This window comes from Lytechinus variegatus, chromosome 12 (assembly GCF_018143015.1).
Source record: "Lytechinus variegatus isolate NC3 chromosome 12, Lvar_3.0, whole genome shotgun sequence".
In the NCBI taxonomy this organism is placed as follows: domain Eukaryota; kingdom Metazoa; phylum Echinodermata; class Echinoidea; order Temnopleuroida; family Toxopneustidae; genus Lytechinus; species Lytechinus variegatus.
The window spans coordinates 22,916,244-22,929,999 of record NC_054751.1 but is presented as its reverse complement, the minus strand read 5'-3'; the positions used below and the strand labels follow the sequence as shown (position 1 = coordinate 22,929,999).

General features: G+C 35.5%; 1 protein-coding gene across 1 annotated transcript; it reads right to left on the bottom strand.

Annotated features, from left to right (window-relative positions):
• Positions 1 to 4,073: 4,073 nt before the first annotated feature.
• On the bottom strand, positions 4,074 to 11,556 carry LOC121425606 (C-factor-like). The gene is made up of 4 exons (XM_041621724.1): positions 11,264 to 11,556; positions 6,696 to 6,866; positions 5,742 to 5,910; positions 4,074 to 5,301 (listed from the first exon to the last, which is right to left on the bottom strand). The coding sequence occupies exons 1-4, from the start codon at positions 11,426 to 11,428 to the stop codon at positions 5,015 to 5,017; spliced, it is 792 nt and encodes a 263-aa protein (XP_041477658.1). The 5' UTR covers positions 11,429 to 11,556; the 3' UTR covers positions 4,074 to 5,014.
• Positions 11,557 to 13,756: the final 2,200 nt, after the last annotated feature.

Genomic DNA, 13,756 nt, shown 5'->3' with positions numbered 1-13,756 from the left:
GCAAACTATTCTAATTCCTTCCATTTTCTTGGAAACGCCCAAATGAGTATTCATCCACATAATCAATGTGTATAATGTTATTTATCTATTGTTTATCAAGTCATTGTTATTTAAGAGTGTACATACATCATAAATATTTGACAGGCTTTTTATTATTATTCCATGTATGCCTGTACAATGTAGAAAAAGAGAAATCTTTCTTATAATTCTATTTTCTTGTATGGTAAAATGTATGAACAAGATGTATTACTAGTATACATGTATGTAATTTGCTACTATTAGGGAGCAATAAACAACTGGCTTCAAAGCCTTAATCTTTGGAGCAAGTATAGGAGCCTGTAAGACAAAGGTTAGCGATTGATCGTACAGTTGATTTGTAAGATTGATTGCACATAGTAACAAGTGTGAAAGCCCTGTAAACTAGTGCTAATCTTGTGTTAGTGTCCAGGGGTTAGTTACACAAAACTTAGTCATCATCGTGGAACATTTTTTTCTACAATTGTTGCATTGACTGTTATGTGCTATCAATCATGAAAATCAATCGTCTGATTGATCACAAACCTTTGTGTTATGGAACCCAGGTCTGCTTTCTTGTGATTTGAGGTTCAAGTATAAAGAGACAGATTTTTCTCTGTAGTCAACAGAATTTTGATAGTCTTCGATGATTTTTTAAAATAATATTTTGCTATTGATGAGATTATGTAACCAAGATATGACTATTAATAGCATGGTTTATGGAAATATAAGTAGTATCTTAATTTTAATTGTTAATAAAAACTCTTGGACGTGTAATTGAGGTAGGAAACATAGAGTAATTTCTATCCGTGTGGATAATTTGAATACCCTGTATTATGGTGTATATTCATTTAAAAATGGCTAGGACATATGTGAGTGAGTTCCTTTCATATTCAAACATACAGCCTACCATTCATGTATGAAGTGAATTTAATTATTGCCCCCCCCCCATGTTGAAGACGAGCAGTTTTTGTTTCATCCTCATTATTATATGTCTTCTGATGCTTTGAATTCAATGTGTCCTGGTGGGTGTTTCTTAAAGCTGTTCGTAAGTTAAGAGCAACTTTAAGAACGACTGGTGATTAAAAGTTCAATGGTGATTATTTAGTGGGTAAGAATGGTTCACCAGTCGTTCTTAAAGTCGCTCTTAATTTACAAACAGCTTTATGAAATATCCCCCTGATCGTAGACTATTTTCATACAAAATTTCTACTGCTCTGTTCTCGATATTGTCTGTATGTATCTTATTTACAATTTTATTCCAAGATGTTATAAGCCCCATGTTAGTGTCTTACTGCATCACTGTATTATGTCAATTAGTTTCATTCACAATTGATACCAACTGTTGACCTTGACCTGTATGAACTCTGCCATTTATGTTTCAATTAAATGTTTGAAACAAATATACATCAAAGAACCTGGTCTGTTGTACTGATTTTAATTTTTATGTTCAATGTTGTAGTAAGGGGCTGAGCCATCGTGGTATCTCTGGGAAGAGTAAGTGGTGAGGAACTCCATCATGGATCAGTTTTATGATGGACCTGGTTGGTGTTTCATAAAGCTGTTCATAAGACACAAATGACTTTACGCATGACTGGTGACCCCTTCTTGTTCTAGATGATACATCCCTATGTCATTCATTTACAACATAAAAACATGTTCCAGTCACTCATAAAGTTGTGTGTAACTTTACGAACAACTTTATGGAACACCCACCTGCAATCATAGTCCAGTTCTAGATCTAGTTACCTATGACTTTTAGAATTGCGTTTGATTACAACTGCTTTTGAAAACAGGCCCCAGATCTTACAAGGTCTCCATTCATAAAGTTTATTATCAATTCTAAGTTACCTTGTTCAATTATAGAATACTGAAATTCTCTTATTCAATTGGCTAAGATGATATTTGTAGACTGGAGCTCCTACTCGTTTAGAAATGAAATGAGGTCTTGGTATTATGGTTGGGAAACCTACAGCATGCTCAAGTCAGACTTGGTACTAAAGAAATATGTACTGGTAAAATTAAGATACTTTGGGAAGACATTGTGTTGAGACTATTCTTGTTACCAACGCATTATTTTTCCCCGTTTGGTGGCAAAATCTTTCCCTAAATTTTCTTTTCTTCTCACCCAGATTTTGAAGATTTGTCCCCTCCCCTTCTCAACCATTTATTTGGTTCCCAGTTAAGAAGATAAAGAGTGGCTCAGATATTAGAATCAAGTACAAGAGTTGTAATTTTTTTTTATTCAAATTTTTTAATTGGAAATATAAGTTAGGCCTTCGGTGAAGAAGTGTGATGAAGTGGTGGTGATGAATAATGATGGTGATGATGAAAATCGACGATGATGTTATAACAATGAAAATGATACAGAGATCATCCACAACTTATGGATCCTTTGCATGGATTGGTCTTCGGTTTTACACTGAATGTTCTTCATGCTAAGGTTCATTATTCCAAACACATGCAAATGACATGTACAGAGGTGTTTGTTGGTCTGGAATTAAAAGGGGTTTGTTAATCCAATAAGAAAATACTCCAAATGTTAATCAATCCAACAATAAAAAAGTTTCATTATTCCCAAGAATCACTTGTCTGATAATGAAAAAAACGTTTTTTATACCCAAGGTTTGGTGGTCCTTAAATGAAACAAGGGTGATTCATACAACTAACTAATGAACTAAACGAATAAACCCCATTTTCAGACTTGAGATAATGAACCTTGTTTTATTTTTGAATTAATGCATCTTTGGAACAGCAAACTTTACTTTGTTTTTTTACTATCCAACCTTCAGGATATTGAGCCCTAGGTCATCTTATTATAAACCTGTGGATTGATGAATCTTTAGACCATTTAATCTCGTAACTTATAAGAAATGTTTTCAATTGATCTACTTTAATCCCCTCAAATCCTTACAGGACAAGTCCACCCCAGAAAAATGTTGATTTGAATAAATAGAGAAAAATCGAACATGCATTATACTGAAAATTTCATCAAAATTAGAAAGTTATTTTCACAAAACAGTGATATGCACAACTCAGAGACCTGCAGATGAGTCAGTCGATGATGTCCCTCACTATTTCTTTTGTTTATTGTTTGAATTATACAATAGTTCATTTTTACAGATTTGATAATAAGATCAAACTTGATTGAACCATATAGTATAGTATATCGTTCTTTCACACAAAAACAGGGAGAAAATTGGAATATTTCATCAGTCTCCTCATTTGCATACCACCAAGGATTTGAATATAACTTGTGTGAAATTAAGTGACACTTTAAAATGTAACGTTTTATTTTACCTCCGATTTTGATGAAATTTGTTATGCTTTTTGGATTTTTTCTTTTTATTTAAATTAACTTTTTGTTGGGGTGGGCTTGTCCTTAAACAAATTCCAAAGACAAGTACAATTTCATTTTCAAGGGAAAAAAATCTTTAATAATATAATAATGTACAAAAATACATATCATATAGAGTAGGGGAAACAATAAGATCACATTCCCATTTACTGAGATAATATCTTCAAGAATTCTGAATGTATTTTTTTATAAAAGAACTATTTTTTTATCAATTTGCTTTCACAAGCAAAATTAATTCATGATTTTTGTTATTGGAATAATGAAAATATCCATAATATACATCCTTTTAATAATGCATAGCACTGGAAAGTATTTATTTTGAAAAGTATTGCACTACTTTCATGATACAATTCATTTGTATATTGAGACTGCTGGCCACTCAAGAGGACTAAATGGTCTTTAAAAAATAATTTCTGGCTTTCTGGTCTTTATATTAAAGAGTACTTCTCTCACTTATTGTACTTGGTTATTGAATACTTTTGTTAATTTTCTCTACATGTTCACCTTTTCAACTTTACATTGAAATCCAATTATTCTTTGTTTATTATTATATTACCAGGTGAGGTGAATGGGTACCTGGTAGGAAGAAATTCCTTGAATGCTTTGAGCATCGAGGCAGCCCAGCTAAAGCCGGGGTAATAATAATAGCAGGGGCCGCTGGGAGAACAGTTTTCAGAACTGAAGTGGCTTCCCTGGGTAAATATACCTATATTATTATTATTATCATGAAATGTAAATGAAAAACAAGAATGAAAAAAATAAATTCAAATCAAACTTATGTTCTAGTAACCCTCACCACACAAGGGAAAAATCAACCCATAAACAGCTGATCTCTCAACAAAGGTTGACCTTACAGGTATTGTGACTTGAACTGATAATGCCATGAGCAATGGGAGTACCTCAATACATGACCTTTAAAGACAAAGGAATATTATGAATACCATATGATTTTTGAAAAACCTAACTCAAGATAGAATATGTATATACCAGTAACTAAGCCTAAATAAGTTCTTGTGGGAACACAAAAATATACCCGACTTTATTTGACTTTAGAATAGGTATATAGCACATGCTTTCATATAATCTGGTTTTCAAAAATTGCTTTGACTTGAGCGAATTAAATTATATCCAATGAGACATTCAAATTGGTATTATGAAATGGCAACTAATGTTATATTTTCAAGACAGTATCAGAATAATTTATTGTTCTCTCAATACGTTAGCCAATTTTCTTTTCAAATATGTTGCAACAAATAAAAAAGGGAGAGAGAGTATCTTCTATGACCACATGCTTATCACTGATAATGACCATTCTCCAAATATCACTCAAGTTTTTACGATATCTTTTGAGCCACTTCGCAAGATACACTGAACAGCATTTCAGCCAGATGTTATGGTGCTTACAAATCTTACAAATTTGGTCTATAAATAAGGCAAATATTGGATTGCAAGAGTAGGTTTACATCACACACAGACTGATCGGCTTCCTACTAAATAGTCATCTTGATGTTGATATATACCAGTAAAAGGTATTGATGAGACCTTTTTTACCATAGTATACACAGCACATATATTTGGTAGTGTCCTCTTTTGCTCTCCGGTTCCAGAATAGTTCAAGAATCAATATCGCTTTGTCAATCATCAGAAAGGGATCTCCTTTCCAGCAAAGTCAAAGAACTTCCCGGAATCCTCAACTGTCAGGTTTTCTATCACCTTCATCATCCTCTCGACGGAGTACTCCGAGGTGAAGAGCTTGTCCACAGGGACGTTCTTATGGTACGGTCTTGAGAGGTCCGTGTCCACCGTCCCTGGGTGGAGACTGACGCAGATCACCTTCCGTCTTCCTCGGGAGAACTCTATGCTCAGGTTCTTGCTTGCCATGTTGAGGGCGCTTTTTGACATTCGATAGCTGTACCATCCACCGTAGCCTAAAGGGAAAGACAAGTCAGTGATAGGAGTTTAATATAACTATCTGATTGCATCGTTGTTAAACACGAAATGCCAGTGCAGTGCAAGTGGAAGGGGTATGAGGTGTCTTGCAATACACATCAGAAAACAACAGTGTCAGAGCGGCCAGATATTTCCTGGTCTGAAACATTCTGAGAGGCATCTGTAAATACTTGGTTTCCATTGGTCAACATGATGATTTAGGGATACTACTGTGTCCTACATGCTTTTAACTGATAGCATTTCCCTATATTTTGGGAATGACTATAAACTTTGCCTTCTCAGGGTCCATTTTGAAAATCTATACTCAAACACTGTGTTCCCATTCTAATGGCAGTGTCTTCCCTGATAATAATTAAAAAAAAATAAAATGATGAGGAACTTTCCCTCCCTTTCTCTCTCTCTCTCTCTCTTTACTTACCATTGTCCGATATAGAACCAACTCTAGCAGACATGTTGACCAGTACACCTGAATGACCATCTGATGATGACTGTCCAAACTCTCCACTCCCCTTGGTCAGATGTTCCCCAAAGTACTTGGCCATCAGAAGAGGACCGAATGCATTGGTGGCAAAGGTTGACATCAGACCCTGTCAAGCAAGTCAATTACAGCAAGTATTAATGCAGGTACTTCAGGGTTCAGTTCATACATACCTCACATATTTTATAAAGTTGGCAATAAAACATCAAAATTTACAAATTTTCATCTTACTTTATATGGTCTTCTTAATCAAAGTACACCCCCAAAAATCTTTAAATCTCTTTTAAAAATCAATGCGTAATACACACACACATCAGGAAATATCATTATCACTGTAGAAAAACAAGTCATTGTGAACAAAAAAATATTGCACTAAAATGACAATATAATCTTATCTAATTGTGAAAAATGGTTCTATAAATGTATTAATTGTGGGAACACAGGGAATGTTTTAAGAATTGCAAAATCAAAGCAAAATTTCCAGAATGAGCATGCTCAGCAAAATAACACTTTTATGCAAAAATATTTCCTACAACTATCATAGTGAGAAAGGGCAATATCTTTATCATCAATCATCTCATAAGTACGATGATACACCAACCTGGTGGACTGTACTTTAACGGATGATGATAACCTGACTTACGTACAGCAGTCTAAAAAAAAAAGTGGGGAATAACTCTTTACCTGAGTATCACTGAAAAACGCAAATGACTTTAAAAAAATATTCTGGATGTAGTGTAGGGATCATAAAGTAAATAAACACTAATACACATGTAGGATAAAATTCAATCAATTTTCTCTCATATCCGAGTGCGGTCAGAGAAAGCAATCAAACTGCTGCTCACAACAATGGTTAACCACAGATCCATCCACAGATTTTTCGAAATGGCATACCTCTTGAGATACTGCTTTAAGACTAGTCTCTCCTCTCCCAGATGGATGAAGCATCCCTGCACAGTTAATGAGTAGGTCCAGTCCTTTACTCTTGTTGTCATGGAGATGCTCTTTAACTTCTCTGGCAGTAGATGCAATCTTTTCCTCATTTGATACATCTAACTGCATGATCTGTTTCAACACCAAAACAAATGAAAGACAAACAATTCTTATTTCTAAAATTTGTCTGTAAAAATATTTTCTTTTACACTCAAAGCAAATGTAACAACAGAATTTTTTTTAAAATGAATCTGCAAGCCCCTTAGCCAGTGTGGGAGGGGGGGGTGGGAAGTTTGATTGAACCCCTTCAATTTCTAAAAAGCAAGAAAAAATGCAAAGCAAATGAGAAGAGAGGAGAAAACAAACAAGATCAATCCCCTAACTGAAAACCTGACTTCGGGCCTGATCCAAATATCATCATTTCACAACTTTCCTTAACATATACTAAACTCTGCAGGAACTTAATAAATCTTATTCAACAATGATGTAACAATAGAGATTTCAAACCTTTTTTTCTATAAATAATCACTTATCTTTTTTTCAACTTGATTCATTAGAAAGAGCACTTGAATGACAACTTCTCTTGTATTCTTTTTCAGTCTCTGTCTTCTAAGGTATTTTATAAAAGTAGAAATGGTGCTACATAAAAATGATACATATAATTTTCATTATCATCAGCAATCTTGACAGGTTTTTTTTGTTCATTTGTAATTTTTACCAGTGTGCTCAAAGTCTATCATCAGGAGAATGGTTTATATTTTTAAAAAGCATAAGGACATGAAATAAGCCCCTGTGCCATGGTATATGATAATCACTATTCCTTACAAATGGGTACAGATAAAATATTCCTGCATTGCAACATACAGGTCATTTATACAAGGAAAAATTCAATGATGCAAACCTTTGTGGTTATTTGATTATCTACATGTATATTTGCTGGTACAGATTAAAAAAAACTGTAAATAATTTCATTTGAGAGCCTGCGATAAGAAAAGATGCAATTGTTTCTGAAATATTAATTGAGTTTAATATTCAACTGGATATGTGTGGGTATATCTGATGCATATTCTAATAAGCCATATTTTGGAATTCACTTGCTAGGAGCGATCAGGAAAAATGTAATATCTGGATTTCATAATGGTAAAATTCTTTCTTTTTTTCAATAAAATAAAAATCTAACAAACTGCCAGAGCACATGAGACATCGATATTGATGTTTTATCATATTTCCAAGTTAAGGTTCATGAAAATTAAATATGAAATATTCTTAAAATTCCCAGAGAAAAAGTGTTTCCAATAATGAAATATTGGTTTGAAGCCACCAAGATATTCCACATGTGAAGATGGGTGTGATTATAAACTGTTGTGATATACCGGTACATTTAAAGTTAGATACATGTATTATTTCAAGCATCATGATTGGTCGTAACAAGTCACATGATATACAGACTTTAAAGTTTCATCTCCATGCAGCACGAACCAGACTAATCCTCACTGGTGTCATTGATATTGTCTTGTACCATTTACCCGATTTCATCTACATGTACATGTATTATGTAGTTACCCCCAAGTTTGTCTATGATAAAGATTTTTAAGACAGCACTTTGTTGATCAAACTGATGCACACCATTACCAAAAGTCAGCTCATCATTTTAATTTACTCTTGCGGCAACTTGAAACATGCCGATTTCCGGTGAATGGAGGAATTAAACACAGAAGATATTCATATTTTTGCGAAAAGGGTAAGCACCGGAAAATGACATTGCACACTCCTGTCACTCCAGAAGATAAGTGATAATGTGACAGTGAAACAAGAGTAGATCTAGACCCACGATAGAACCAATTTTAATTTCATAACTTGTTTCTGTTTCACGATGTTTAAAACGAACTATAGCAAGGCCTGTGAACAGTGAGTGCAGCACTCAGTTTTAATGCAAGCAAGAGCAATCACTCACTACCACTCACCTTAATCCATTTCAGGTAGAGCGATTTATCGCTCGCCTCAGCGAACTGTTTTTTGGGGACATAAACCAGTGTTAAAGTATTAGAGCAAACCTCGAAAACCTCATTCTGAGCTCTGTCAAGGGTTTTTATTTATAAATAACACACAATTACAAAGTAAGCAATAACCACATAGCAAGAATGACAATAGACATAATATATCTGATTGTCTCCTTTGGTTGTGGGATGTAATTTAGTTCCTCCATCTATTTTGTTAATTGGACAAAAAAGCTCCTTGTATGTCAAAGAAGAGTTTTTTCAGTGCTCCCCTACTGTTCCCCTGAAAAGTTTTAGGAGAGCTTTCATTGCTTCCCTCATAATCATAAAACTGAGTCCCTGATGAACAATTTCTGCAAAATTTTTATTTTCCATAAGGTGGGCCGAATAGGTGACAATTTCATGGTAAGATCACAGTATTTAGGGTCTAATGTGAAGAGAGGGGGAGGGGTCACTCGTGGACTGAAGTGGGCCCTGTGCTCTTCCAACCATCTCAAAATTGGATCCTAAATAGCTTTATCCTAGACAAAAGGCTGCGGTCTCTGTCACATTGGTTGTTCCGCTGAACTCCAGTGGCTCCACTCACCAATTACAGAGACCGAAGTTCTTACTCGATCTGTACAGGGACTCAATGGGCATATGTTTATGTGTTAAGTTCGGATGAACCAGGGAAGGAAGTGGGAGTTGCACGACAGCCGAAGTAAGTCACTGTTTTTTTTCCTGTTTTGGTGCATTTCAGGCCAAAACCATTTATAAAAATATATTTTTATGAAATAAAGACAAAAATCGATGAGCCCCGTCAACGGGAATTTTCATTGTTAACCCCCTAATGGCGGCTGCACAATCGCGAGCCGTCTGTGTATGAGAAATAAAAAAATATTTAAATGTTAAAAACTCCTCGAAACAGAGGGCTGCCAGCTGTCTAGCGTTGTCCCTGCATTATCCTTGGTTGTCAAATGCTACCACTTAATGTTGTAATTAGCATGAGGCTATAGGCCTACTTTATCCAAATTTAACCCTACATGTAAATGGTGTGAATGTCAAAGGCCCAGTTACAAAGTAAACCAATTTTTCTTTATAACATCAAATGAAATACTGAAAATACCCTTTAAAAAAAGAAAGTTTACCGTCATCATTCAACATTTTTTCTTGGTACTGCAGCAAGTGAGTGACCCCCCCCCCCCCCCCCCCCCCCGCTGTCCAGGTTGCTAAATTTTTGTTTTCCTATAACTTTTTCTTCCCAGTATCAAATATTAAGTCAAGGATTGCACATGCATCATTAATGTTCACAAACCTGAATTGTAACGACTAACATTAAGGCTATAAACTTGGCAACCACTTGATCTTTGATAGGCCTATCAACTTGTGGCACAATGGGATAATAATTTTTGCACTCTCATTTGTTGTGGGTTCGAATCCTATCATTTGAGGCAAGACCTTTAAAGATTTCTCCTTTCCTCATAAAACTTAATTGAGGCGAGATTAATTTGCACAAACTACTACAAGTCAATGACAATCAATGTCACGTAACCTAAATTAAAAAACTCCAATTTACAGCTTTTTGTCATATTCTGTTTTCAAGGTTTTATGCCTTTAATTTTTTTATATGGAAAGATAAAAAGGCCAAAAGTCATGGCAAAAACTATTGCCAGTTTTTTTTTATGATTGCACTTGCAGACCCCCCCCCCCCCCCTTTACATACCAGCGGCAAGGCCTTACACTGCCTAAGCTAGTTCACTCATTCAATGAACAAGGTTATGATCACTTGTTCACTGCTACCATCTGGCCTGTGGAGAATCTACAGGTAGGACTATGGTATGCCAATGCTGTATAGAGCACACACTTTAAAAAATCATTAAAATATCACTTTTGTGACCAAAATTACTAATTTCCATACAGTTTTAATTTATTTATCATTAGTAATGTGGGAATAATTTTTGTATTCACCAGAGCGCTCAAAAACTTGAAATTTGGGCATATTTTTGTGTACGCCCTCTATTGGTGGAAAGTAATATGGCAAGAAAATTTTCATTTTTTGATCTCTATTTTTAATTAAGAAAAAATTATATAAAGAATCAAATTCAAATAAGATTAAGAGCCAAACAGTATGAATTAACAGGTCTAATGGAAACTGTCAGTGTAAAAAATCAAGCATTTGCCCCAAAGAAAAAGAGAAAATAAGCCAAACATTGCCACCCTTATTTTGTCACACATGGAGATATAACTGAGAACAAGGTTATATTATAACCTTGTTCATTGAATGAGTGGTTATGATATGACTTTATGAGCTAGTTGGCCAAATAGTGGTTTTGGGAAACACTCGTAGATTTGCGTACGCGCACTTGTGTACAAAGTGAATGGAGGTGGAAATAGGGAACAGTGCGTGTGACTGAATAAAGCGCTGCTGTATGAAGTGAACGGTCTATAGCTATATCACGATAATGCCAGCTAGTTCGTGTTTGAGTTGCCGCGGTAAATGAACAGCGGCCAGTGCACAGTGCGGTAACGGGAGAGATGTGGACTACGACGTACCTGAAGTCTGGCCGGGTAATCCTCCAGCAGTGATTGAAGCTCCGCGGCGCTGTCTGGCTGTCGGCAAGTTGCAATCACAAATGTCGTCGGTCGTTTGTTCAGCAAATGTCGACAAAATTGTAATCCAATCCCTCTGCTCGCCCCTTGCACCAATGCATATCCCATTTCTGATCTTTTTCACTGCACCTCTTCTAAAAAGGGTAAAACTACTTCGGGTGTCTGAGCTCAAAACGCTAGCAGTCGAAATATCAACGTTGCGTAATAACTGAATTTCGCGGAAGTTTAACGACGCAAAATACCAATTTGAAGCTATTTAATGATCTATAGACATATCATAAAATTTGGTTAGAATTTCACACATCATCTCCACTATAATCAACAAAGAAAAAATGTATTAAAAAGGTTCATAGTAATCGTTGAGTCTTGCTACCATCAAAAGTCAATATTATAGGCTTCTACTCTTCACTCGACCCCTGGCATTCAACCTGCATGCAAATAGGTTAAAAAGAAATTAAGCCACAGTTCTTTGTAATACATTTTTGAAAACATTTTATGTGATCATGCCCCCTATTACATTGGCGTAACAGGCGGGCGAGCTGCCCCCCCCCCCCCTCCTCCCGGGGGGAATACAAGGGGGGAAAATGGGAACAAGAGAAAAGTGAGAAAGAGAGAAAGGGAAAGAAAGAGAGAAATGCTCGGGCCACAATCATAAAAAGGCCATGATATGACGGGGAAATTTTTGGCTCTTGCCCCCCCCCACTCCTGGCCTCCGACCCCTGTTACGCACCTGCCTTTATATGCACGACAAAGGGGTCAAATGTATTTCATTTTGACATTTTATAATCCTAACCTAACAGTATCATTTCCCGGGATCATTTCCCAGCCATTTTAGCCTCTATAAAAGGCACCCCATAACGAACTATGTATAGACGTACATGTAAAGAAAGAAATAACACAAAACAGAAGCAAAGCAAAAACATATAAACTGAAAAGTACAAGAGTTATTTACAATATTTTACAAATGAATATTGTATGACATGCATGAGCATTTATTCATTCCTTCTACTCTTTAATATTTCCTCCGTCTTTTAATGATAATTTCTTTGTAATTGTAAGTATATCTATCGTTGTTATTATTTTTAATTGAAAAATCGGAAAATAAATAAAATACAATACAATACAACACAGATATTCTGACACTCCGATCCATGCAGAAACAAAAACAGGGGAATGGGAACGAAAATTAAAGAAGTGTCGATATCTGATTTACCAGTCCGGGGGACCGGCCGATAAAAAATAAGAAGACCACCAAAAAAAAGAATGGGAGTGATAAGGAAAATATAAAAATGAAGGAAGAAAACGAGAGGGGAAGATGACTGACAAATAGAAAACCTTTCAGGTCATTCAGTTCAATTTATTTGCAGAGGCGTCGATCCTGGGGGGGGGGGCAATCGCCCCACCAATATTGGGGGGCAAACATATCATTTTGCCCCCCAATAATTCCGTATATGGCAAAAAAAAACAAGATTGTAATGTTCAACAATTAAGCGAGAATAAGATACACAACTCGTTCTTTATTTAAAATCGTGCTCAAAATGCCCGCTTTTCTGATTGGATTATAAAAATTTCCAGCTCGCGCTTCGCGCTCGCATCATTTCTGTAGCAAAAACCCATACTTTTCATGATTAAATAGGTAAATGCAAATGTCCCGTTTTCACTTTGAAGCCTCAAAAGAACTCCTGCTTCGATTTGCAATCATCTTTTCTTGGATATGTATCTTGTTCTTTATCAAAAACGTCCATTAAACTGTCATTTTTACAGATTGAAAAATCAAAATTTTCAGCTCGCGCTTCGCGCTCGCATCTATTGTTTTTTTTAAATACCCATCTTAATCATTGGTATAAAAAATGCTTAGAATATCAACCTTTCTGGTCAGAATATAAAGAAATTTCAGCTCGCCCTCGGCAGTTGCATTATCTGTGTAGTGAGATATGTATCATCCTCATGGGTTACTATAAAACAGGCACCTTTTTCCTGTTTTCAGGTCAGTATACTATAAAAATTTCAGCTCGCGCTTCGCGCTCGCATTAATTTGTCGGTGAGATATGTCTCTTTCTCTCATGAGGCATATATATATATACACACACACACAACAACAAAAAGTAAGTCCCCCCTAAATAAAAAAAACCCCATACTTTTCATGATTAAATAGGTAAATGCAAATGTCCCCTTTTCACTTTAACGCCTCAAAAGAACTCCTGCTTCGATTTGCAATCATTTTTTCCTGGATATGTATCTTGTTCTTTATAAAAAAACGTCCATTAAACTGTCATTTTTTCAGATCGAAAAATCAAAATTTTCAGCTCGCGCTTCGCGCTCGCATCTATTGTTTTTTTTTAGATACCAATCTTAATCATTGGTACCAAAAATGCTTAGAATATCAAACTTTCAGGTCAGAATATAAAATTTTTTAGCGCACTCTCGGCACTCGTA

Excerpts from the sequence above, each read along its gene's own strand:
- LOC121425606 (XM_041621724.1), bottom strand. The coding sequence starts at position 11,428 with ATGGGATATGCATTGGTGCAAGGGGCGAGCAGAGGGATTGGATTACAA. Across the intron at positions 6,867-11,263 it reads ATTACCCGGCCAGACTTCAG|ATCATGCAGTTAGATGTATC; the intron begins GTACGTCGTAGT and ends GTGTTGAAACAG. Across the intron at positions 5,302-5,741 it reads TGGTTCTATATCGGACAATG|GCTACGGTGGATGGTACAGC; the intron begins GTAAGTAAAGAG and ends CTTTCCCTTTAG.